General features: G+C 40.1%; 1 protein-coding gene across 5 annotated transcripts in view; it reads left to right on the top strand.

Moving 5' to 3' along the window:
• FMN1 (formin 1) overlaps positions 1–27,653 on the top strand; it is a gene marked incomplete at its 5' end in the record, with an annotated part of 410,703 nt that overhangs the window by 122,981 nt on the left and 260,069 nt on the right. The window contains one exon of one of the 5 annotated variants that reach the window (XM_081226862.1): positions 9,529–9,592. The exons of the other annotated variants lie outside the window; for them this stretch is intronic. Within the exon in view, the coding sequence (XP_081082988.1) occupies positions 9,532–9,592 (61 nt within the window). Of the gene's footprint in view, positions 1–9,528; positions 9,593–27,653 lie in introns of those variants that run through there. 5 annotated transcript variants of the gene reach the window in all.

Genomic DNA, 27,653 nt, shown 5'->3' with positions numbered 1-27,653 from the left:
ATCTAGCGCATTATTAGTGTCTAATTCATTGATTATTAATTCCAGTATTACAAATAATAATATGTTCATGCATTCATTTAGCAAATAATTACTGAGCATCTACTACATATGGGTAAGTTTGATAGATGCTTAGAATTCAGAGATGTATCAGGCAAGATCCTTTCACTCAAGCAACTTGGTTCTTTTTGTTTGTTTATTTTTGGTGGCAGGGTAGTAGGTAGGTGACAGAGAGTAGCATGGGGGAGAGAGAGATGAAATGTACACAGATAAGTGCAATAAAATGGTCTAATACTCTTATTGAAGAATGTATTGCATATCATAGAACACAAAGGAGAGTATGATCAATCCTATTTGGGGGAACTAGGACAGGCCTCCTGAGCAGACATGGAAGATAGTAGGCTGGATAAGTCAGGTGGAGGCAAGCTAGACCAAACAGGCAGAGGAAGGATGGAGCAGGACTTGTTTGAAGAATAGCAGGTAGTTTATTATGACTGATAGATAAGAGGCAAGGGGAATGATATGCAAAGGCATTATGTCTGTAGACTTTGAGGAGGTCAGGTCTTCAGGAGAGAGAGAAATTATATGGCGTGAAGGTTCTAGGCAGGAGAGTAACAGAACCAAATACAGGTGTTGTCAGACTGCTTTAGAGGTATTGAGGATGAGTATGGATCTGGCAGGGAGGTGAGTGGCTGCTGTGGAGAAGTAGGAAGACCAATTTGGAGTGGTCCTTATAGTGGTCCAAAGGATAGATGATAGGGGCAGTCAGTGATTTCTACTTTCCTGTGAACAGATGCGTTTTAAAAAACCTTTGTGATACTCAGTGATAACGGAATCGGAGTTAATAAAAAGCCTAGGTGCTCTTGGTTTCATTTTCGGTGATGGCTTATACCTTTTGCTAAGCCTATTGCCAGGGCTACTAGAAGAATAAAATAATTTGAATTTGAACTCATTTTTTTTTGCCCAGCCTGGAATGAACGTGGGACTTAATAGTGATATATAGTTATCCTTATGTTTATGGATTACCCAATCCATAGATAAAATATGTGTTCAACTCTAGATCAATTTGCCTGAAACAAACTCACATGAAACGAGTTGTCTAAAACCAATTTCACTAAATTAATATTCTCAACGTATTTCTGTCTTCAACAGTAAGTAATTATGTTTGTACCACTCAGGCGCTATAACCCAGTGCCGTCCCACCAGGGAGTCTCTGTGATGAGTCACTTTTTGAGGGCATTAATTGCTCCTTCCTAGTCAACAAAATCAATACCTTACATTTCAAACTTGGTAAACCATTTACCTCTGCCTCTTTATCTTTCACATTCTACCCATCGTTCCCCCAGTTCCAGCGTTGCTTCCTTTAGAAAGCCTTTAAAAAAGAAAAAAAAAAAACCTTTGACTATCCCACCCTCTCATGAGTGTCTCCGAATCCTTTGGCCATCAGGTACTATCTATGATAGGTTGTCTATTGTTGAATTTTTATTTAAATTGTACATCATTTAACATTTTATGCGTTTGTTTTATATCCCAATTCGTCTCTCAATCTTTAGTGAGGGGAAAAGTAATCTGGGGATACTATTAATTCAGGTATCTGGAGTAGGGTCCATGAATCTGCCTTTTTCACAAGATGCATAGGTATTTTGGATATAGTGCTAGATCAATAGTCTTTAAACTGGGGGATGCAGAAGGACCCTCCAAGGGGTAGAGGCATGGATAATTTTGAGCAAATTACCTTCCAGATCCTCAGCTTTCATTAGTACTCTCTTAATTTAAATGGATCGCCTACCCAATTTATAAAGGGAAGGTATCTCACCTATTGCAAATCTTGCTCTACCTTGCTCAGATGTGAAAACCTCCAGGGTGTCAAAGAAAGGATAATTTCAAATAATGGTATCTGGGAAGCCTTTATTAGAGGACCAAAAAATTGATCCTATCCATTCCAATAAGATACATTTCCAATTAAATTTTAATTTTTAATAATTATCACATTTCAATATGTTTTCATACGTTAGGTGCTAATAAAATATTTTTATAACTCAGCCCAGAAGTAAACCTAAAACTACTTTTGTGATCAGAGAAAATGTTTAAAAATCATTTTTACATTTGTATTCCTTGGAAATTATGAGAAGGTGAATAATAGGCATTGAAGCATAAAACTATTACTTTTGGATAAATTCTGTTAAAAAGAAAAGAAATTGAAATGTTTAAAAGGAGGAAAAGGAACCAGGTAAAATTCCTGAATGTTAAAGCCATTTGTTCACAGCCTTTTTAAACAGATAATGCTGAATGGCAAACATGGTATTATTAGAGTCTATGAACTACATTTGAAAGAGTAATCGTTACATTTTTAAGATCAGTATTCATAAATTGTCCAGAATTTGTTTTTGCAACTGTTTAAACTTACAGTGACAAATTTCAGGTGCCAATTAAAAAATGTGTGAGGAGTATGGTATTTTTTTAGAAACACTGTAGTGGGTGTATGAGTGTAAGTTTGAAGAGCACCGTTCTGGTGTGTACTTTGAAACCTGCTGCCTCAGAATCACCTGTGACCATGTTAAAAATGTAGCTCACTGGATGTGATCTGGGCATGATCATGTGTGTGATAATAGCTGACATTTATTTAGTTCTGTGTGCCAAAGAAACTGAAAGTGGCAGATTCATTTCTGCAAAACGTGTCAATGCTGTTTGCCTTTACCGAGGGCATCGCAGAGCTCCTTTCCCTGTGGCTTACTGCCTGGTTCTTAGTGGCTAGAACCGGAGCCTAAAGTTATAAAGGAACCAGCCAATTCCCTCAGGTATGAGCCTTCTCAGAGTACTTGCTCCCTTCCCTTCCCACCCTCGCACCTGTGGAGTCAGCCCATCTCTCTAGAGTCTCAGGGAAGAAGCTTCTAGACTCTTCCCCCAACCTCCTCACACTTTCTTTCCCCTCCTCATCCAAACTCAGATCAGCTGTAGGGTGTTTGAAGGAGAGTGGGAATGTCAGTGTCACTACCAGGAACAAAGACATTCTGTCCTGTTGTGCTGTACCTGGAGGACCATCCTGCTTCTGTGTCAGGTATGAGCTGGTCATCCAGAACTCTGAGCCGCGTCTCTGGGAGGTCAGTGAGATGGGAGTGTGGTTTCTGTCTTGCTTTGTTCTTTTCTTTCTCTAAAGTGAATCAATGTCTTTATTTATTTAAAAAATTTTTTTTGGAGTATAGTTGATTTAAAATGTTGTGTTAGTTTCAGGTATACAGCAAAGTGATTCAGGTATGTGTGTGTGTGTGTGTGTATATGTATATATATATATATATATGTACATTTTTCAGATTATTTCCGTTATAGGTTATTACAAGATATTAAATACAGTTCCCTGTGCTATACAGTAGGACCTTGTTGTTTATCTATTTTATGTATAGTAGTGTGTATCTGTTAATCCAAAACTCGTAATTTATCCCTCCCCCCCCCGTTTCCCCTTTGGTAACCATGTTTTCTGTGCTTTGAGTCTGTTTCTATTTTGTATATACATTTATTTGTATTATTTTTTAGATTCCACATATAAGTGATATCATATAACATTTGTCTTTCTCTGTCTGACTTCACTTATTCTCTAGGTCCATCCATGTTGCTGCAAATGGCAATATTTCATTCTTTTTTATGGCTGAGTAATATTCCATTGCATATATATGTATATATATCTTCTTAAACTAATCATCTGCTTATGTGTACGTGGGTTGTTTCCATGTCTTGGCTATTGTAAATAGTGCTGCTGTGAACATTGGGGTGCATATATCTTTTTGAATTAAGAGTTTTCATCTATTCTGGACATATGCCCAGGATTGGGATTGCTGGATCATACAGTAGCTCTATTTTTACTTTTTTAAGGACCCTCCATACTGTTCTCCATAATGGCTGCACCAATTTACATCCCTACCAACAGTGTAGGAGGGTTCCCTTTTCTCCACGCCCTCTCCAGCATTCATTATTTGTAGACATTTTGATGATAGACATTTTGACTGATGTGTGATAATGAGGTGATACCTCATTGCAGTTTTGATTTGCATTTCTCTAATAATTAGTGATATTGAGCATCTTTTCATGTGCCTGTTGGCCATCTGTATGTCTTCTTTGGAGAAATGTCTATTCAGGTCTTCTGCCTATTGTTTGATTGGATTGCTTGTTATTTGATATGGAGCTGTATGAGGTGTTTGTGTATTTTGGAAATTAATTCCTTGTCAGTCACATTGTTTGCAAATATTTTCTCCCATTCCACATTTTGTCTTTTCATTTTGTTAATGGTTTCCTTTGCTGTGCAAAAGCTTTTAAGTTTAATTAGGTCCCATTTGTTTATTTTTGTTTTTATTTCCATTACTCTAGGTGGCAGTTCCAAAAATATATTGCTGCGATTTATAACAAGGAGTGTTCTGCCTATGTTTTCCTGTCGGAGTTTTATAGTATCTGGTCTTTCATTTAGGTCTTTAATCCATTTTGAGTTTATTTTTGTATATGGTGTTAGAGAATGTTATAATTTCATTCTTTTACATGTAGCTGTCCTGTTTTCCCAGCACCACTTATTGAAGAGACTGTCTTTTCTCCATTGTATGTTCTTGCCTCCTTTGTTTTAGATTCATTGACTGTACGTGTGTGGGTTTATACCTGGGCTCTCTATCCTGTTACATTGATCTATGTGTCTGTTTTTGGTGCCAGTGCCATACAGTTTTGATTATCATAGCTTTATAATATAGTCTGAAGTCAGGGACAGTGATTCCTCCAGCTCCATTCTTCTTTCTCAAGTTTGTTTTGGCTATTCAGGATTCTTAATAAGGATCAGAAATAAGTCAGTTACTACAGAGTTCAAAGTCATTTTAAAAACTAGATGTGGGGGCTTCCCTGGTGGCACAGTGGTTGAGAGTCCGCCTGCCGATGCAAGAGACACGAGTTCGTGTCCCAGTCTGGGAAGATCCCACATGCCGCGGAGCGGCTGGGCCCGTGAGCCATGGCCTCTGAGCCTGTGTGTCTGGAGCCTGTGCTCCGCAACGGAAGAGGCCACAGCAGTGAGAGGCCTGCGTACCGCAAAAAAAAAAAAAAAAAAAACTAGATGTGGTGCTTGCTTCGGCAGCACATATACTAAAATTGGAATGATACAGAGAAGATTAGCATGGCCCCTGCGCAAGGATGATGTGCAAATGCGTGACGTGTTCCATATTTTTTATATGTATAGCTGATTCCCTTTGTTATAAAGCAGAAACTAACACACCTTTGCAAAGCAATTATACTCCAATAAAGATTAAAAAAAAAAAAAAAACTAGGTGTGAATGGTTACAACCCTGATAAGATGTGTAGGACAGAGAATAGAAAGAAGTACAGCAAAATACTAACAGTGGCGTCTTGGGTGGATTTTTCATGTTTTCTGAATTCCAATTCTTAAATATAAACATGCTTATATTGCTTTTACAAGTTAGAAATCTCTTCTAAATTATCCTTTCTGAGAGGAGGGGATGCCAGACACTCATAAATGGCATAAATGGATACTCTGCTGCTTGTACTCCAAGAGGGTATTTCCCTTTCTCAGTGATAATAACTAATAACGAATCTGTGTTTTACGTCTGTCAGGTCCTATGGAAATGAACTAAATGTTATACATGGATTAAATAACTGTAATCCTTAGTGTAATATTATGAGGTAGATAATTATTCATAGTTTACTAAAGAGGGTACTGCAGCTTAGAAAAAATTATATACTTTTCTTGGGCTTTGCAAAGCTAGTAAAGAGAGAAGCCAATATTTGAACCTTGGTTTTGCACCATTAAACTGATAGGCATGTCACCTTATACCAGCTCACACCATGCCCCATCCTTTTTCAGTAAATATAGGGACATTTCTAAGAACTGAAATGAGGATCCACTTTGGAATGAATGGAAAGAAATATCGGATATGGAGGGATGATGAAAGGATAAAATGCTATAATGTGTTCTTACATGGAATTGTGTATAGAGGAAATAATTCACATAATATACATTCAACAGTAATTTTATTTGAAATGCATCATTTATTTAAGTAGTATTGCCTGAACACCTCCTATATGCCAGGACTTGTTCAAGGCATTTGAATACATCAGTGAATCAAGAAGAAAACAATTCCAGCTTTATAGGAGCTTGCCTTCTAAGGGAGTGGGGGAGGACGATAGTGGTAAATAGAGATAATAAAGAAATAAAGTAAATAAATTGTAGATTAGATGGCGATAAATGCTATGGAAAAGAAGAGCCAGATGAGAGGCATTGGGATTGTAGTGGAAGGGTTGGTTACAGTTTTAAATAGTGTGGTCAGGGTAGGACTCCTTAAGACTGTGACATTTGAGCAAAGAAATAAGAAAAGAGAAAAAGAGTTAAGGGAATGCAGGGGAAGGGAAGCTCCAGTCCAAAGGCTCTGAGTACAGAATGGGTGTTGTGTGGTCTGGGTAACTGCAGCTGTTAAGCAATTAGCCAGAAAAGGAGATTTGAGAAGAAATGTAGAGTCATCTCTTCTTAACCTGGGGTCTAAGGACCTCTAAGGAGTCCAGGGATAGAATTCAGGGGTCTATTAATTTGGGTGGGCAACATTTTCACTTTTATTTTTAACAATAACATCTAACTGAAATTTAACATTTTTCAGCAGACCAAAAACCTAGAATAACTTAGTAGAACCAATGACCTTGTCAGCAATAGAACTCATAGATATTATCATATCACATGATAGGTGTTGCAGATATCTTAAAATATGGTTGTGTTCATCACCACATCACATCAAAATTATATTAGTGATTAGACCTGCCACTAGATCCCCTTATTTAATGTATTAATAAAGGGAGTACATGTGTCACTATATCACAATTAAAATTAAAACTGAGTTGGTTTCCTCTGTAGTCCATTGTATTTCATTTTATACATCTAAAAATATTATTTGGAGAAGGGATCCATAGACACTGCCAACTGCCAAAGGGGTCCATGGCACAAAACAGATGAAGGAACCCCTGACAGGCAGTGTTGCAGGCCTGTGTGGAATCTTGTTTGATGTTGGCATTTGTGCTGAGAGTGAAATGGCAGGAGCTGTGAGAGAATTTTGAGCAGAGGCTTGATTTTCTTTTTGTCTGGAAAACCCCACTCTGGCTGCTGTGTTGAATTAGGGACTGGGGCACAGGGAAGGGGAGTCTGGGGCCAGGCAGACCCACATCACAGTTATTAGATCATTATGGTGATCCAGGCAAGAAATTGTGCTTGCTCAGGGGATGGTGGCATGGACTATGGGTATAGCAAAGGAGGCAGTAAAAAATAATCAGATTCTGGATTTGTTTTGGAGGCAGAACCATCGGGATTTCCTGATAGGTTGGATGTGCAGGAGAACTGTCAGGGAAGACAGCAGAGTTTTTGATTTGAGCCATGGAAGGATGGAATGGCCATCGACTGGAGGAGAGGACTGTGGCTGGTAGGGGGAAGACCAGGCATTATTCCTGATGTGTGAAACTTGAGGTGTCGATCTGACATATACAAGGAAGTGTTTGCAGGCATTTGGATGCTATATGAGCGTGGAGTTGGGGAGGAGGGCTTCTGAGCTGCAGATATATATCAGGGAGTCATTTGTGCATAGAAAAGTTGATATTTAAAACTCAGACTGGTGAGATGCTGAGTGTAGATAGAAAAGGGGAACCAGGAGTGAGTGACCCTGGGGAGCTCCAGCAGGAGGAGATTGAGGTGAAGAGGAGGAATCAGCAAAGTAAACTGAGAAAGAGTGTGCAGTGTGGCAGCAGGAAAAGCAAGAGATGGTGGAGTTCTGGATGCTCAGTAGAAAAAGTGTATCAAGGAGTGGGGGTGGGGGGGAGGGAGTGTGTCAAATGGTAGAGCAGGAAAAGTAAGGACTGAGAATTGACCACTGAATTTAGAAGCATAGAGGGCACTGGTGGAAGGGGTTAGGGGCAAAAGTCTAATTCGGAGTGGCTTTAAGAGAATGGCAGTTGGACACAGTATGGAGACCACTTTTTTGAGCAGTTTTGCAAAAGGAACTAAAGTGGGAGTAGTAGCTGGTGGGGCATGTGGGATCAAAAGAAAGGTTTCATTTTGTTCTGATTAAGATGGGAGACATAATAGCTCTTTTGTATGCCAGAGAGAAGGTTCCAACAGAAAGGGGAAATTTGAGGTAGGAAGAAGGCAGACTTCCTGGAATGATCTCTTTAAGAGAATGATTAGGATAGAGATCTTATGTACTAGCAGAGGGGTTGGCTTTGATAATACATGAAAAGTCATCTGTTGTAACAGATCCAAGAGCATGAAGAGTCATCTCTAGTGAACAGATCCAAGAGCATGAAAAGTCATCTCTAGTAACAGACCCAAGGGCAGAGAATATGGGTATCAATGCTGGTAGGTGGGAGGATGCAGAGGTTCTTCTGGCTGCTTCAGTTTTTCAGTGAAATAGGAAGCAAAGTTATCAGTTAAGAGTGAAGATGAAATAAGAGTAGCACTAACAGCTAAAAATATGTCTCATACACCTATGTGCCAGGCACTGCTCTAAGTACTGTACAAATATTAACTCATCTTTACAACAGCCTCGTGAGGTAGGAATCATCGTTACCCTTACTTAAGGGTGAGAAAACAGGCACAGAAGGTGTGAAATAACTCAAGCCAGATCCCACGGCTTGTAAGTGGCAGAGCTAGGACGCAAACCAGGCCTCCTGGGTCCGGAGTCTGCTGTCTCAGTTACGAGAGGATACCTACAGCCAAACTGACCTTCTCAAAGATAGTACGCATTTTCTTTTTTTTTTTTTTTTTTTTTTGTGGTACACGGGCCTCTCACCGTTGTGGCCTCTCCCGTTGCGGAGCACAGGCTCCGGGCGCGCAGGCTCAGCAGCCATGGCTCACGGGCCCAGCCGCTCCGCGGCATGTGGGATCTTCCCGGACCGGTGCACGAACCCGTGTCCGCTGCATCAGCAGGCGGACTCTCAACCACTGCGCCACCAGGGAAGCCCCATTTTATTTTCTTAACCAGTGACTCCCGGTGTCCTACACGATGGGATACTATCGTGTCTCCCTCTAAGGATTAGAGTACATAAGGCAAACCTCTTAGCACAATGCCCAATTCATAGAAGACAGTCAGTAAAGGTTCATACGAGCTGGTTCTAGCAGCAGTCCATTTCTGTTGATGACGATGTTAACACTTCATGATTCTATTGATTGCTTTTTAAACATTGGGTTTCATGATTTAAAAATGGTTTCCAAATAGAGGAACAGAAACGGTATCTTACACACTATTAATATTTCTTTGATTACCAGCAAGGTTGAACGGCTTGTTCCTATGTTTATAGGACATGGAAACAGTGACTCTGACTTTGTATTTCTTTGACATCTGTTACCATAGTAACTAAGGCAGTGAGCTATGACGGGAGTGCGTGAATCCACGAGCCTGGCTCCCAGCTTGCTGGCTGAGAGAGCCAAAGGGGCAGAGCAGCCGGAGGCTGTGTAATCCGAGGGCTGGATGCATCTGGGTACTTATTCAGCTGTGGCTTCTCTATTAGGAGCAGCTGTGAATGGGGCTCCAGGAGTCACCCTCACGAAATGAGGCACATGATGACAGTTGGAAGAGGAAGAGTATTACTAAAGATGAATGGATATGGTAACGGCCAAGTGGAAAAAACCTGTGGACGTGTGGGGATGAGTTGGTGCTGACTCGCTGGTACCATGAGGGATGAATTTTCAGGAAACCGCTAATTGGGGTAGATCCTCTGCAGAGGACTGGGCCTGAGTCACATCTGTTCTGTGGGATGTGAGTCCTGTGAGGAAGTCCAAGTCCTCAGGCTGCATCAGCTGCAGACCCTCCAGAATGCTGGCTCCTTCTGGTAGTGAGAGTGGAAAGCTTGGGGTGGTGTTACCATGATTTTTTGTTTGGCCTCGTCAATGAATACTGATGGAACTGGGCTAGTATTCAGAGGAGATCCTGTAGCCAGGCTTCCTGGGTTCAGAGCCCCCTTATTTAACCATGTGAACATGAGCAAGGACATCATCTCTCTGGGTCTCAGTTTATCTCTAATATGGGGGCAATAATAACAATACATCCCACATAAAATACATAAAACTTTTATAAGAATTCAATGAGTTCAAAATATATTTCACCTAATGTATGATACACAGTATCCACATCTAAAATTGCAATTTTACAATTGACATTTTACAATCAAAATTGGCAGCAGGGCTTCCCTAGTGGTGCAGTGGTTGAGAGTCCGCCTGCCGATGCAGGGGACACGGGTTCATGCCCTGGACTGGGAGGAGGATCCCACATGCCGCGGAGCGGCTGGGCCCGAGAGCCCTGGCCACTGAGCCTGCGCGTCCAGAGCCTGTGCTCCGCAACGGGAGAGGCCACAACAGTGAGAGGCCAGCGTACCGCAAAAAAAAAAAAAAAAAAAAAAAAAATCGGCAGCATTTTTTTCTTTCCTAGTGGTACGTAAATACTGATTTATCTTAAAATCAATGATGTCTTATGTTTGAGGAAATACTGTATGTTATTAGGAGAGCATTAAATGTGGCTTGGTAATAGAAAATGCTACGTGTAAGTGTTAACATTTACTTGGCTTTATAGTCACAACCAGATCCTAATGACGCCACTAAACCCATACGGATATATTCATTGCAAGCTCCTTATCCCTGTACTGTGAGAGCTCTTAAAAGCAAAACAAAAATCCAAGTAAGCTCGAATATCAACCCATAAAGAGTCACATGATCTTCGGCTTTGGGGGAGCTTCAGGATGTATTATGTGACTTTCAAGTTTACCTGTTTTTGCTGCATACCCTCATCCCCTGACCTTCCAGGTCACTCCCTCTACTTTCCTTTAATGGCCACATAGATAACCCCTTCCAAATCCTGGCCTCTCTTCCCTCCCAGCGGTAGTCTTTTTCATTTCAGTCAGGTGATACATGGTGTCTACATCCTAGATCTTATGTTTACTCAAGAGAGCTTTTATCTTGAAAAGATAAATTATAACATCCAGTTTCTGTCCATCATCTTTCACTCCAGCTTTTCCCCTCAGTTCTCTCAAAACACAGATTCCTTCTCTTCCTTGGGGACTTGACGCCAAACATCTTCCTTGATGTCTGTCAGCCTTTCCTGTCTTCCCTTCCTTCTTAGGGCATTGAAATTCTTTCTTCAGTCACATTCTTGGTAATGTCCTTGATTTCTTGACCTCATCACCTTCTGTAGCAGCCGGCTGATAAAACTCCAGCCCTGGAGGGATTCAGACATTTGCACCTCCCTCCCTCGATCTGGACTGCAGAAGCTGTTGGAGAGAAAGGTACAGCTCTGTATTTCTGCCCCTGTGACTCATGGTTCTGATGTAAGTGGGCCCCCCACCCTGTCCACGGCTCTTCATACGTGTTTCTAGACTGCACTCCTGTGTTCATAGCAGCTGCTTTTCCCAGTACGTTCTACCCCCTTCAGAACTTCCATTTCTTGCCCTCTCCCTTCACTCTGAACATCTGACCTCATTTAAAAGTCATGAAGAGGCTTTGGAGTATGGTAGAAAGTACTTGTTAGAATTAGGAAATCTGAGCTCTGCTGAATAGCCATGTGTGTTTTTTTTTTCCTCTTATAGTTATAAAATGTGTTTTCACTTGTGTATGGATCTGAGCTTCTAAAGCAAATGAGTCATTTTATTTGGATATTAGTTTCTTCCTATGTACTTTGAGGGAGGGGCTCTGGTCTAAGTGCCTTCTGAAATTTTGTCTTTAAGATTCTGTAATTTGGGCTTCCCTGGTGGCGCAGTGGTTGAGAGTCCGCCTGCCGATGCAGGGGACACGGGTTCGTGCCCCGGTCCGGGAAGATCCCACATGCCGCGGAGCAGCTGGGCCCGTGAGCCATGGCCGCTGAGCCTGCGCGTCTGGAGCCTGTGCTCCGCAACGGGATAGGCCACAACAGTGAGAGGCCCGTGTACTGAAAAAAAAAAAAAAAAAAAAAGTTTCTGTAATTTTACTCACAGGTATAGAGGACAAACTAGTGGTTACCAGTGAAGGGAGAGGGGCAATGTAGGGATGGGGGAGGTACAAACTCTTGTGTGTGAGACAGGAGCAAGGATGTATTGTACAACACGGGGAGTGTAGCCAATAATTTGTAATAACGGTAAATGGAAAGTAACCTTTAAAATTGTATAAAAATTTTAAAAATTCCATGATTTTATGATTTAAGTTTTGTATGGTTTTCTGAACCAGCTTTAATTTGCACGAAGAGACTATTTCTGATAATGTCATTTCCTCAGTAAAACAAGAAAATTCTCATTTGTCATAGAAACCTGGAAGGCATGTTACCTTTTGTGATGGCAAATTTATCCTTTTCCTATTTTAGTTTTGAACTAGTGAAAATGACTTCCTGTGGTTTGGTCTATCATTTCTTTTTTTAAATTAATTACTTAATTAATTTATTTTTGGGTGTGTTGGGCCTTCGTTTCTGTGCGAGGGCTTTCTCTGGTTGCGGCGAGCGGGGGCCACTCTTCATCGTGGTGCGCAGGCCTCTCACTATTGCGGCCTCTCTTGTTGCGGAGCACAGGCTCCAGACGCACAGGCTCAGTAGTTGTGGCTCACGGGCCTAGTTGCTCCGCGGCATGTGAGATCTTCACAGACCAGAGCTCGAACCCATGTTCCTTGCATTGGCAGGCAGATTCTCAACCACTGCGCCACCAGGGAAGCCCTGGTCTATCATTTTATCAGTAGGAAGGAAGAGAAGCTTAAGGAGTATCTCATTTCTGTAATAGAGTTAATCAAGACTTTGCCTTGAACCTCTGACTGGGGCTTCTGGGGATGAAGGATGTATGTTTCCTGACCAGGTTTCACTCTGAAGAGTGGATTGGGTGTATCAGCCAGTAGCACCTGAAGCTTTGCTGCCAGACTAAACTGCCCATTTCTAAATATTTGCAAATAATGTAAATGACAAGGGGTTAATATCCAAAATATGCAAACAGCTCATACAACTCAATATCAAAAAAAACTAACAACCCAATCAAGAAATGGGCAGAAAACCTAAATAGACATTTCTCCAAAGAAGACATACAGATGGCCAACAGGCACATGAAAAGATGCTGAATATTGCTAATTATTAGAGAAATGCAAATCAAAACTGCAATGAAGTATCATCTCACACCGGTCAGAATGGCCATCGTCAAAACGTCTACAAACAATAAATGCTGGAGAGGGTGTGGAGAAAAGGGAACCCTCTTGCACTGTTGGTGGGAATGTAAATTGATACAGCCACTATGGAGAACAGTATGGAGGTTCCTTAGAAAACAAAAAACAGAACTACCATACCACCCAGCAATCCCACTACTGGGCATATACCCTGAGAAAACCATAATTCAAAAAGAGTCATGTACCAAAATCTTCATTGCAGCTCTATTTACAATAGCCAGGACATGGAAGCAACCTAAGTGTCCATCAACAGATGAATGGATAAAGAAGATGTGGCACATATATACAATGGAATATTACTCAGCCATAAAAAGAAACGAAATTGAGTTATTTGTAGTGAGGTGGATGGACCTAGAGTCTGTCATACAGAGTGAAGTAAGTCAGAAAGAGAAAAACAAATACCGTATGCTAATACATATATATGGAATCTGAAAAAAAGAAGATGGTCAGAAGAACCCAGGGGCAAGACGGGAATAAAGATGCAGACCTACTAGAGGATGGACTTGAGGATACGGGGAGGGGGAAGGGTAAGCTGGGACAAAGTGAGAGAGTGGCATGGACATATATACATTACCAAAGGTAAAATAGATAGCTAGTGGGAAGCAGCCTCATAGCCCAGGGAGATCACCTTGGTGCTTTGTGACCACCTAGAGGGGTGGGATAGGGAGGGTCGGAGGGAGGGAGATGCAAGAGGGAAGAGATGTGGGGACATATGTATGTGTATAATTGATTCACTTTGTTATAAAGCAGAAACTGATACACCATTGTAAAGCAATTGTACTCTAATAAAGATGTTAAAAAAAAGCAACAACAAAAAACAAAAAACTAAAAATAAAGCTACCACATGATCCAGCAATCCCAATCCTGGGCATATATCCAAAGAAGATGAAAACTCTAATTTGAAAAGATACATGTACCCCAGTGTTCATAGCAGCACTATTTACAATACAGTAGCCAAGACATGGAAACGACCCAAATGTCCATAAACAGATAATTGGTTTAAGAAGATGTGGTGTATATATATAATGGAATATTGCTCTGCCATAAAAAGGAATGAAATGATACCATTTGCAGCAACATGGATGGACCTAGAGAATATCATACTAAGTGAAATAAGTCAGACAGAGAAAGACTAATGTTATATGATATCACTTATATGTGGAATCTAAAAATAATACAAATGAATGTACATACAAAACAGAAACAGACTCAGACATAGAAAACAAACTTATGGTTGCCAAAGGGGGAAAGGGGAAGGGATAAATTAGGAGTATGGGAGTAAAGATACAAACTACTATACATAAAATAGATAAGCAACAAGGATTTACTGTATAGCACAGGGAACTATATTCAATATCTTGTAATAGCCTATAATGGAAAATAATCTGAAGATATATGTGTGTGTATATATATAATCTGAAAAAATATGTGTGTATATGTGTATATAACTGAATGACTTTGCTGTACACCTGAAACTGACACAGTATTATAAATCAACTATACTTCAATTAAAAAACTGCACATTTCTGTGAATTGAGCTGATATCCTTTGCATGCTGCCCAGATGGTGCATTTCTAGAATGATAATCTGGCAGGTTACTTTGGGGTTTACCAGTAAAATGGGATTGACCAGAAGATCTTGCCATTTTTATTTCCATCTGCAGTCTCTTCTATATAATCTTGCCCTTTGAACATTATTTCTGGATGCTAAAATTTCAGGGGAACTACAGGAGGGCAAGGAAGAACCCAAGTCTTGTGCATTGGCTCTCGGTGCATCAGCTTGGATGGAGGAGAACTTGGAGTTAGCAGCAGATGGAGGGGCATGCTTTTTACAGTCTAGATATAGGCATCACCTTCTAGCCTCACCAGACATCATTGTTTGAGGATCATGCTAACAGTAGCCGTGGTTCTCAGCCTTGGCTGTCTATCAGAATCAACTGGAAAGCTGTTAAAAATTCCAGTGCCTAACATGCATCTTATACCAATTAAATCTACCTCTGGGCTGAGATCTATGCTTCAGTAGTTTTGAAGCCTCCGCAGGTGCTTGTAACATGTAGACGAGGCTGAGAACCATCGAATAGAGACTTTATCGGGAAGGGTTAAGTTGGTTGGCTGATGCAGAAGTTTGGCTTTCACAAGCGAGCTGGTTGTGTCTCTGCTTTATCTTGGCTGATTTTTGACTGTAGTAACACTGTAGCAAGATCAGAGGTAGTCAGCTGGGTGTGACTGCTTTTTCAGAAGTGTGTGTTTGAGGGGCAGCTGTGTTTTGCCTGTGAATCAGTGTGTGCTTGTCTTCATATGCTCTTACCAATGGTATTCCTCACTCTCTACAAGAAGGGAAGGTAGGTAATGTGTGCATTAGCGTTGTGTGTGTTGTGTCCACTTCATTTGGTGTCACTGTTCATTGTGTTCACTTTGAAAAGCAGGTAATTGACTTTCTTGTAACTTTCAGTGAAAAATCATTTGAAAAGATCAGATTACTTGGGAAGAAAACAAAACTCACACTTCCATTGTAAAACTAAAACAACAAAATTCAGGAGATTTTAAAGAAGGCAAGCCAGACTGAAATGTCTAGAACCAGTGTTTCTGGCTAGCTAAAAGATGCTAGTGTGACTCTCTTTCTACCTGTGTGTACACGTAGTCTCCAATTTTTAGAAATTCCTGGCCTGTTGTGTACAGTTCCCCTTAAGAGGGCCGAAAGATCCTGACTAGGGTTGCCAGATAAAATATAGGATGTCCAGTTAAATGTGACCTTCAGATAAACAATAACTATTTAGTATAAGTACCAAATATTTCATGAGACACACTGACACTAAAAAATGATCTGTTTATCTGAAGTTCACTTTTAACTGAGCATCTTGCATTTTTATTTTCTAAATCTGGCAACCCTGTGGAGGTATGGGCTAGACTCTAGGGCTGTCGCGCTGTCCAGTTTTTCTGGGCTGGGTCTCACTGTGACCTTGCTTCTTACCATATTCCTGCAGAGAAGCTGCCACTCAGTTTCCATCCCAAACTCTTATTTTGTTGTTTTTCCTATATGTCTAATAGGTTTTCTCATCTTTGGTGTTAGAATTGAGAGAGACTTGAAAATAGATACAGACATGAAAAAGCAGTTCTTAAATTCTGACTGGTAGAAGCAATGCAAATCAAGACCTTATACTTAAGGCACTTAAGCCCAGTGGCAGGTGTAGTATGTTGTATTTTGGAGTACTTTTCCACCATGTGGGAGACACAAGTGTCCTGTTGCCCTTAGAAACCTGGGCAGGTGCCCTGCCCTCTTGGGTACTTGTCTGGCCTGGTTTATTAGAAAATTCCACTTTCAGTCAAGTTAAAGCTGGCTGGCTTTCACCTGCCTCTCCAGAGACTGACCTTCACCTCCCCTTCTCCTGAGTTTCCTTTTGTTGGCCTTAAAGGGCTCTGTCAGTTACAGAGTGGAGAACCTATTGGCGAACAAACTAAAGCCTGGAGAACTTCTCCCAAAGTTTTCAGTCAAATCATCTAATGCTTGTACATGCCCCATGAGGAATGTATTTTTACTAGGACTTTGGATATGCATTCTGTTTGAGGTAGGCAATTTTTCTCACTGACTTTAAACCAAGTTTTATGTAGAAAAAAGTACATATATATATATATATATGAGATTTTTGAACACATCCGTTATCTTTTGTAGAAGAGAATCCTGCATAATTTTGAACGAATAGAAAAATAGGGAAGTAGAATGAGCTCTTGTATATTAATCATCTATACTTAAACATTTTGCCATATTTTCTTCAGACTTGTGAAGCCAGGGTTGAGACCGCTTTTGTAACCCCCCTTAAGCCAATTTCTCTGCCCATCTCCCCAGCCACTCTCCCAAGGTTTTTGTGGGGCTGACCACCATGCACAACTACAGGAAGGTCACTTGTGAATGGTGTCATCTGTGTATTCCTAGACAGTGTATAGCATGGGTTTTCTAAACCCGGTACAAATGGTATTACCATATAAACTTTGACAGTCATATCATTAAAAATAATACTAGTATTGTCTGTTCCTTTCCAGTATTTATGTCTCATTCTCTTCTAACTGCATAGCCCCAGACCTGTAGTACATGCAGGAAAATGTGAGTGGCCATGGATATTCTTAATCTTGCTTCCTGAAGTTTCACTATTACATATGAAGTGTGCTGGAAAATTCTTGATGTCCTGAATTTGATTTCCTTCTATTCTAAATTAGCTCAGAGTTTTTTTCTTTCTCTTTTTAAAATCAAGGATGACTGTTGAGCTTTATCATGATACTTTTCTGTGTCATTCTGTATCATTTTGAGATTTTGAGATTTTGAGATATGGTTTTTCTCCTTTAGTGTATTAGTGTGTTAGATATCACAGATAAATTTTCAGATGATATATAATTCTTGCATTCTTAGAATAAACCCTGCTTAGTTACCTGGTTTATTTTCACGAGTTGGTTAATTAGATTTGCTAATTTTAGGTTTACTTTTTAGTCTATCCTCTTATTGATTTTAATTAAATTGTGTTATAGAAAGTGAACATGGTCTGTATAATAATATTACTTTGGGGCTTCCCTGGTGGCGCAGTGGTTGAGAGTCCGCCTGCCGATGCAGGGGACACGGGTTCGTGCCCCGGTCTGGGAGGATCCCACATGCCGCGGAGCAGCTGGGCCCGTGAGCCATGGCTGTTGAGCCTGTGCGTCCGGAGCCTGTGCTCCTCAACGGGAGAGGCCACAACAGTGAGAGGCCCATGTAACGCAAAAAAAAAAAAAATAATAATAATAATAATAATAATAATATTACTTTGAAATTTTTTGAGAGATTTTCTCTATGAATCATCAGTTTTTGCAAATATATCATGTGTCTGAAAAGGGGATGTGTTGTTTTTGTTGGGTTCTGGGACATAGATAGTCAAGGTTGTTACTTGTGTCAGTCACTATGTTTTTATTTGCTTATCTACAATTTCTAATAGAGGGGTATTACTTATCTCCTACCATTTAACTTATTTTGTCAGTTTTTGCTTTATGTATTTCAAGGCTAAGATGTTAGTTACATTCAAGATCATGATCATACCCACCACCTCTGTTAAGAAATAAAACATTAGAAATACATTTGCAGCCTCCTGTGTGCCTTCTACCTTCCCCTTATGTAAAACTGTTTATTAATCCCATGTACTTCTTTATACTTAGGAATAAAATCCCTAAATAATGTATAATACAATTATGTGTTTTAAAAGTCTAAAAGTGGCATCCAACTGTGTGTATTTTTTGGCAACTTTTTCTCTCAAAATTATATTTGCTAGATTAATCTGTGTTGGTATGTATAGCTCCAGGTCATTCATTTTAATGTCTGCATAGTATTACTTTGAGTGTATATATCACTCAATATTTGTTTATTGGTACTGCTGTGATGGAAATTTATTTCTATTTTTCACTACTAAAAATGGTGCTTCCTCAAGTGTTCTTTTAAACATTTGTGTTCATGGTAAACACCCCATTTGGGTTAAATTTTGGAGTAGAATTTCTGGTTTTATTTATTTTATTTATTGTGTAACTTTCAATTTAGTAGATGTTGTCAATATGAATTTTCAAGTGATTGTAACAGTTAATACTTCCATCAGCAGTGTGGAATTCTCATTCTTGTTCACCAGTAGTTAGTATTAGCAGACTTTTTAATATTTTTGAGTTTGTTAGGTGTGAAATGGCATCCCATTGTAGTTTTAATTTGCATTGTCCTGAGAACAGGTGAGATTGTGTGTCTGTTTATATGTTTATAAAAAGTCATTTGGAGTTCTTCTTCCATGAATGTACTAACCATTTGCCCATTTTTCTATTTGTTGCTTTTCTCATTTCTTTCTAGTACTTGTTTATCCTGGATGCTAATCTTTTGTACTTCCTATGTTTTGCAAATGTCTTCTCCATGTGCGTGGCTTATCACTTTCTAGGGGCATCTTTTAACATACATAGTTTTGGTAATTTTAGTGCAACTGAATTTAAAACATGTTTTCCTTTTTTTAAAAAAAGTCTTGCTTAAGAAATCTTTTTGAATTTCAATGTCATAAAGATACTCTGTTCTTCCAAAGTGTTTTCTGTCATGCTTTTCACATTTAGATTTTCAATCCACTGGAATTGATTCTTATGTATGGTTTAAAAGATAAATATTTTTCTTAAATTTGGATTTAGAAATAGTCTATCCTTCCCTCACAAATTTCAGTACACCCACAGTTCTCACATTTAGTTTCCATATGTGCATGTCTCTATTTACATACTTTCTTTTCTGTACTGTTTTATGGTCTACCTTGTTATATATTAATCAGGGCCAGAGTTTCTTAATTGCAATTCTTTCTTATTATCCTTTTTTTTGTTTCATGCTGCATTTTTAGTTAATTATTTAGTATTATCTTTTATTCACAAATTCTTGACACTGCTGGGGTTTATCCAGCTCTTAAACTTTTCAATGACTATATTTTACATTTCTGTTATTTCTAAATTTGTAGTTACCTATTGTTACTTCTTTTTATATTTTTTTTCTTACTATGCTATTATTGTTTATAATGGTTGTTATCCTTTCATCTTGGTAAGGATTTTAAACATTACTAAAATATTTTAAATGTTTAACATTTAAAATTTGTATAATTTTCCCTTCAAATTGTTGATTTTGTTGCCTGTCTTGATATTTAGGGTTTCTTCATATGTGTTGGAAGTTTCGTTTGAAGCCTCATGGTATATAGGATGCTTTTCTAAAAGGAAGTTTTCCCTTCCCCTTTACACTTGTCTGTTTTACACGTGGCTCACCTGGTCCTTACAAGACTCCTGGACCAGAAGTTGGTCCAACAATGGTGTTTTGGGGTTCCCAGCCCAAGGTTGTGATAGGGACTTGAAGCTCTAGTCACTGGGGACAGGGATGGACAGGGCTTGGAGTCTGGTCTCAATCCCTGCCTATAGCCTCCCGTTTAAGCCCCCAGGCAGCAGTTGACAGCAACTACTTCTAGGTTCCTTTTACCATCCAGGAACCCCACCTGGTCCCTTTTTCTAAGCAGCAAGCCTAGCCTAGCGCTGTGTTCCTGCTCCACAGAGGGCCCTGTTAGCCCTGCTGCTCTGCAGTCACCTAACTCCAGGCCATCCTGCCCGCCTCTGGAACTGGGGCTCAGCAGACCCAGAACTTCAGGCCCAGAGCACCACTTTGCTGCTCTAGTCCATTTCTTGTTTCTCCAAGATGTTATACTGTTTTAGTACTCACCTGTGACTCTTAACTTTCTTGCTTTTTACTTTAGAATGTCATTGCTATGCAGGTTAAGGAGGGAACTAAAAAATGTGAACCTATAACAACTGAAGTCTGTTGGGTCACAACTTCTTTGGAAACCTGGTTGGAAATGCCCCTTACTTGTTCTAATTTTTCTCATATAGCTACCATAGCCATACTAGTCCATCTTTCATAGCAAAGAAAAAATGTTCATTTCACAGCTTTGGCCCATCCTCCTCCTCCCTGCCGCCCCCCCCCCGCCCCCGCCTCCAAATCTTTAAGGCATTATTACTGTGCCACTTGGTAGCAAGTTTCAAGTTTCAATATGAACTATAATGACTGCCACCTAGTGGCAGGCATTGGGTACTTTCAGTTGCAGCCTAAATTTTATACTGACAGGTTGTGTGCCTCTGTAGATTTGTTTTGTAGCTTTCAAAACTACAAAGATAGATTTAAAATGGATAACCAACAAGGACCTACTGTATAACACAGGGAACTCTGCTCAATGTTATGTGGCAGCCTGGATGGGAAGGGAGTTTGGGGGAGAATGGATACATGTATACTTTGCTGTGCACCCAAAACTATCCCAACATTGTTAATTGGCTATACTCCAATATAAAATAAAAAGTTCAAAAAAAGAATGTATATATGTGTAACTGAATAAAAAAATAATAAAAAAATAAAACTACAAAGATAGAAAGGGAGAAATAAAGTTTACTGAACTTGTATTCCTGGAGTTCAAAATGGCTTAGTATCTCTGTTTTAACAGAACAGAAAATAAGGGGAAGAGAAGAGGACAAAGTGAAAAGGCAGGTTATCCAAGTGTTGGCGTCTAGAATTTGATTTAATGACTGGTTTCCCCCATGGCGAGCTGTCCATTAAATGCTGCCGGGTCCTGAATACCTACCTTGGGAACCCAGGTAAATGTCAAAGAAACATAGCCATGAATTCGCTGACCTTTGTACATATTTTACATCATCACCCAAAGACAAAGAGACTCAAATTGTTCTGAGCTCATTTTATGAGTATTAAAGGGTATAAATGTGTTGTGTTTTTCCCCCTCCATTTATCTTCTCCCCCAAGCCCTGTTCTGTCTGTATGGGTTGGGGAGACTCCGTTCCAGTTATTTAAAGCTTCCAAAATGGTATGAGCCTCTAAATAGTAAACTTGGCTGGAAGCAACATATGTGTTTATCAGCTATTGCTGCAATAATGCTGTGTGACAAACCATGCTAAGATCCAGTAGTTTTCAATAATAGGGATTTATTTGCATGGGTATAAAGGTCCAGTGTGGTTCAGCTAAGCTAGACTGGGCTCTTTAAGGCTGTGCATAGACTGGGCTTGGCTGCCGACTCTGGCAAGGGTTTAGGTCTGCACAGCTCTCTCTCTGGGACCCAGGCTGAGTCAGTAGTAGCTGCCTAGGGTATGTCCTTCTCTTGTGAAATAGCAGGAGTGCTTCTCTTGTGAAATAGCAGGAGTGCAGGAAGCAAGCCAGACTGTGTGCAAGCAAATGTAAATGCTCCTTACATTGTGTCATTTCATATTCTGCTTGCCAAAGCCAAAAGCCATAGGAAGTATTCTATTACATCCCAAGCAGAAAGGGGAGGTGGAAGTGGATGCATATTTGCGAATGGTGCCCTAATTTTCCACACCTACATATAAAATAATTGAATGAACTCAGATGAAGTCGTTTAAGAAAATAAAGTCTCAATGCACGAATACCGAAGTTATAAGTGCCAGAAGCTTCTTAGACATTTCAAAGATGTACGCCTTGAGAAGCTTTTTAAGGCTAGAAGTGTGTGCCATTTACTTTCTCATACCCAGTGCTTAGTTCAGTGCCGGGCTTATAGAGATACTAAACACATGGATGAAAGAGCTACCAAGCAAACTGGTGGCCTTGAAGAAGTGGGATTTTCTCCCATCTTTTAATATTGGCATTTTTATATTTCTGCCTGAAAACATCCTAAATGTTCTTGAACAAGGAGAGATATTGAAATATGATAATTCCTAAGTTCATGGGATTTTTCCCTTCTAGTGTCAAATCTTGTATTTTTCTGATATGGGAACTAGTCATCTCCCTTCTATACGTATATAGAACAACGTAGTACGTAGATCCATTGATTTACGTAACTTCTACATGGCCTCATCCTTTTGGAAGAGGCAGGATGGACCTTCTGCCCAAAATTTGATTCAGATGCCAAAATTGACTATCCTCTCTCTCTCTCTCTCTCTCTCTCTCTCTCTCTCTCTCTCTCTCTCAATCTCTCAATCTCTCAATCTCTCAATCTCTCTCTCACACACACACACACACACACACACACACACGGAAGGTTTATCTCTAGCATAATGAGACTTCAGAGGAGAGCAGGGCAGGCCTCTCAAGCTAGCTGGAAGATGCCTTGAGAGAGGAAGGGTAGGAGAGTGGCGTGGGGTTTTATGGTGTTCACGGGGCGGAGACGGTTAGGGCTGGGCTGAGGATTCTGCTTGCGGGCAGTGGCTTGTGTGTTCGAATTTCTTGCTAGTGTCAAAGGCTTTCTAATCAGATTGCCCAGATGTGGGACACAGGGGAAAAGGTAGAGGTGAAGCTTAAGAAGCTGTCAGCAAAGATCAGAAAATGAAGTTAGACTCCTCATTAAACGTTTCCCAGCACGTGTGTGATTGTTGAAGGCCCGCTGATAGCAGGTGCTGTATTGACATTGTATTGTTGTGCGGACTGGCTGGCAGCTGCTGACTTTGATTTCATCCCACTTTGTTCTCTTGGTTTCTGCTGTTTCTGATGGGTACCAAGACAGCCATCCCTTTTCCAGATGGTACAGTTACTGTGAAGTGTGTTGTTGATGGGCATCCAGTGAGGAAACTGATGTGGAGAAGCTACTGTGCACCCAGACCAACCGCCTACTTTGCTTATTAAATATGAGAGCTCACATTTGACTTTATTCTTAGATATTGGAGCAAGTGGTCTGTGATGACTTTGCCTTCCATGACCAGCGCCGTTTTCGTTAACGTTAGAGATGGTTGGAGGAAGTTCCTGCATTCATTCATGGATGAGTTTGTTTGCCTGTTTATTCATCTGTCAGTAACTGGCATGTTTTCCGAAATGTCGTTTATTATGTACCAGTGTTAGTGACCAGGGGTCTTGGCCTCCTTTATCAATAGAAATTGATCAGAGGCCAGATGAGAAACTCAGGCAAGGCTTTACTGGGACTTCTGCTGCAGCATGAGGGAGGGAAAACAAGTAACAGATTCCCTTGCTCCCTGAGGGAGGATGAGCTTGGCCCTTAAATGGGGTGAGAGTAGGGGTGGATTGGTGGGTCAGGCTGGAGGAGTGGCCCTGGTGGTCTACCCACCCCCTTGGTGGTGCTGTGTGCAGGGTGCATGCGCAATACCCTGCTTTTGCTCCCGACTCCTTAGAAGTGGCCACTGGCTTTTTGGTCTTTTGCTATCTTGTTCATAATTTGCCCCAACTGTGCATGTATGCAGTTATTTTTAGTCACTTATAGTTTCTTTGTATTCTGTTGCTTGAGGAGACGTTTGTCCAGGTACAAGCACTGCAGCAAAGGGTCCCACGTCTCAGCCTGTCTCACCAGCTCCTTAATTTGGGGCATATACTTACACTACTTTTATTATTTTTTAATTTCTTCTTTAAACCAACTGATTTTTTTGCTTTGTTTTTACTTAAATAAAATTAACCTTATCTTAAAGCAGTGATTCTCAAACTTTAGCGTGCCTCATCACTTGGAGGGCTCGTTAAAGCATCTTTCAAGTTTCTTAATGAGTAGATCTGGGGTAGGCCTAAGAATTAGCATCTCTAAGAAGTTCCAGGTGATGCTGATGCTGCTAGTCCAGGGACTAAGCTCTATCTTATAACAGTGTCTTATCAACACTGTCTTATAGCAGTAATACTCATGATAGCTTGAGTTTTATGTGCTAGTTTGACTTTTTTCTAATGCACATAAAATAAATATTCAGCTGTTAAAGTCCAGCTGTCTATTACCAAAAAAAAAATGACCTCACTAGTGTGCATGCAAAACTTTGGAAACACTGAGTAGTCTCCAAATATAATTCAGAGGAAGCGTCCTTTAAAACTGAAGGTACGTACTTGAACGTGTTTCTGAACAATATAAGGCAGTGGGTGAAGCTGATGTGAGACACACACAGTGCACACGTTAGAGTCCGTGGGCAGGAATAGAGCTGCGGTTTTCATTTTGGGGGGAAATCAGAAATTCTCTAATTCCCCAGCTGTGTGCATAATCTAGTTTTGCCAGTGTCATGTGTGTATGGTAGGGAGGGACTGGGATATATAGGATGTGTGTGTAAAGAGAGAGTATAAATGAAAACCAGATTTAACCACAAACTGGTGACTACAGGCCTGGAAGTCTCCATGGAGAAGATGGACAAATAATAGTCACATAACTTGCTGGAACCATCCATCATGACTCACACTGTTCATGTTGACCTCAGACTTATCAAACCTCCCTGTGATTAAAAATACCCCATGCCCCTTGTAAAGAGTTAGGGAAAAATTTCCCAGTTTACAAGTGATTCTACTAATTGGATAAAGCCAACAACCTTTAAAGTTCTTAGGCATTTTGAGTTTTGTTTATACCTGATGATGCTTACCCAACCATAAGAACAGCAGTAACTCACAAGTAAACGAAACAAGCAAGCAAAAACTCTGTGGAGGCAGTAGCACAGGTTCTTTGGGCTTGAATGACATCATTGATACTGACTCGTATGTGGTTTGGGGGGGAAGTTGTTCAACCTGTGCACCTCAGTCTCCCCGTCTGTAAAATGGGCCTTGATATAAGATCCACCTTGTGTGATGTGAAAATGGCATGAGTTAACCTCTGTAAAGTGCTTACAACAGTTCCTGAGAAACAGCACTCAGTAACGTTATCTATACTCTTATGTAATTAAGAGAAGCTCATTCAGTCAGTGATAAACTGCAGCAGTGGTTCCCACATGCCCCCACGTTAGACAGATCATCTTTAACTTTGCCCTTGGTGAGGTGGAGAACACAACCCTGTAATGGTATCTGGCAGAAAGGACATTTTGTTGTTGTGAGCTGATCAAAAACAAAGGTTTGTACAACAAAAAGGGTCACTACCAATTAGATCAAGTACCTGACTAGAAAAAACTATATGTTTGTGGAGGGAAGTTCTTACTTATTTTCCTCCAAAATGTTGAATCCTGTCAGTCAGGATCCCTTTTCCTTTTTCTGTCTTTCCATATTATATAGTATTTTCTTAAAAGACATTCTTCAGACTTCTTTTTTGTGGGCTAGATTATCTGAATCCACTTGTTAGTTTCCATTGGGGCTAATGAGGCTTCAAAGAAGTCTGCCTTTTTCAAGCCCTGATAGTCCAAATCTCTATTCCTCCTTTTCACACATTCATAGAATCCCCAAACTACTGAATTTCAGGGTTGAGTTCTCTCTCTCTCTCTCTCTCTCTCTCTCTCTCTCTTTTTTTTGGCCATGCAACATGATATGTGGTATCTTAGTTCCCTGACCAGGGATTGAACCCGTGGCCCCTACCATGGCAGCACGGAGTCCTAACCACTGGACTGCAAGGGAATTCCCAAGTTCTCTTTTTAAGAAACAAAAACATCCTTCGTGTTGAGTGGAGACCTCTGCCTCCCCATCTTCACCCCCAAGAGACAGGGAGGATTTGCCTTGGTCCACTCCAAGGCATTTGCAAACCCAAAAAATGTGGAGGGAGGAGGGGACGGCCACGAACAAGACACAACTGAAAACTACCAACCAACTATGATTCGTTATTCTGTAACCTTTATATTCTCTTACCATTCTCTTATGAACCCTCAAAGTGAGCATTCCACTAGTGAGGGTGTTAACTTCCTCCTTCTGCGTGCTGCCCAGAGATTGTATTTTGTCATCCTTGTCAAGAATGGAGGTGTGTTTTCTTGCCACCGGTCACACAGGGACTGTTGGCACAAATACTTGTTTGAGGAGGAGATGAATCAGGATTTCCTGGGTGTTAGCTTTGCAGTGATCTTCATCAGTCTGTTGATTAGTCATAACTGTATCCGTCACACGCTTACAGGTACAATTTACACAAAATGAATCATTTCCAAATATATTCTATGTGATTTCTGTTTAGGCTGTAGACGTTATTCCCGAGGGGCATCAGTTTTGCAGGAAGGTTGGTTTAGCTAGGCCTCCTTTGTTTACTTTGTAGAGACTTGGAATTGATTAAGGTTTAAATATTGATCATCATATAGGTTAGAACTCAATATGTTTACAAGACGCACACTTACTAAATTGTTTTATTCTTATTTGATCCATCTAGAGACTCTCTTATGCCTATATGATATTCTTTATATGATATATGAGAAAATTATTATAACCAGGGTGACCTTTTTTTCTTATCTTTTTATCTTAGGTATACATAAAGAAAATGGTACAGAAGGCCTAGAGGTTAAAGGATAGTTTCTCAGTGAACACGCTTGTTCCATCATAGCCCAACTCAACTCCTCCTCTCCTGGATGCCACCATTATCCTGACTTTTGTTAATAGTATTTGCTTTCCTTGTATAGTTTTTTCATTTGTGTACCTAGGACTAGGATTGTTGGGTAAGGAGGTATGAATATCTTCAATTTTATTAGAAAATGTCAAACATTTTCCATAGTGATTGTACCACTTTGCACTCCTGCCACAAGGGTATCAGAGTTTCCATTGTTCCACATCTTCACCAGCAGTCAGTTTTGTCCAGCTTGATTCCTGATTACTATTGAGAATGAGCACCATTCAATTCATCTGTTACTTGTATGTCCTCTTTTTAGAGTGTCTATTGACATTTTTGTCTATTTTTCATTTTCCATAGTTTTTTAGGAGCTATTTACATATATTTATATTAGATCTTTATTTGTTCCCAGTATATTCTCCCACTCCATGGCTTGTCTTTTCTCTCTCTTTATGGCATATTTTGATGGAAAGACGTTCTTAATTTTAATATAGTCGTTTATTAGTTTTTTTTTCCTTTATATGTGATGCTTTTTTGAATCCTAAATTCCTTCCTGCCCTGAAGCTATAAACATATTATGCTATGTTATCTTATAAAATACTTACAGTTCCATTTTTTACAGTTTAGCTCATTACATGGTATAAAGTTGGGATCCAGTTTTCATGTGAATATCCACTTTTTCCAGCCAATAGTTATTGAAAAGACTACTCTTACTCTAAAGAAAGATCTTTTGTGCTGCTTCTGTCATATCTAGTGACCATAAATTTATGTTATATT

Source organism: Mesoplodon bidens, assembly GCF_964165515.1.
Source record: "Mesoplodon bidens genome assembly, chromosome: 3".
In the NCBI taxonomy this organism is placed as follows: Eukaryota; Metazoa; Chordata; class Mammalia; order Artiodactyla; family Ziphiidae; genus Mesoplodon; species Mesoplodon bidens.
The sequence above is the reverse complement of the archived record's forward strand: the minus strand, read 5'-3'. Positions and strand labels throughout refer to the sequence as shown.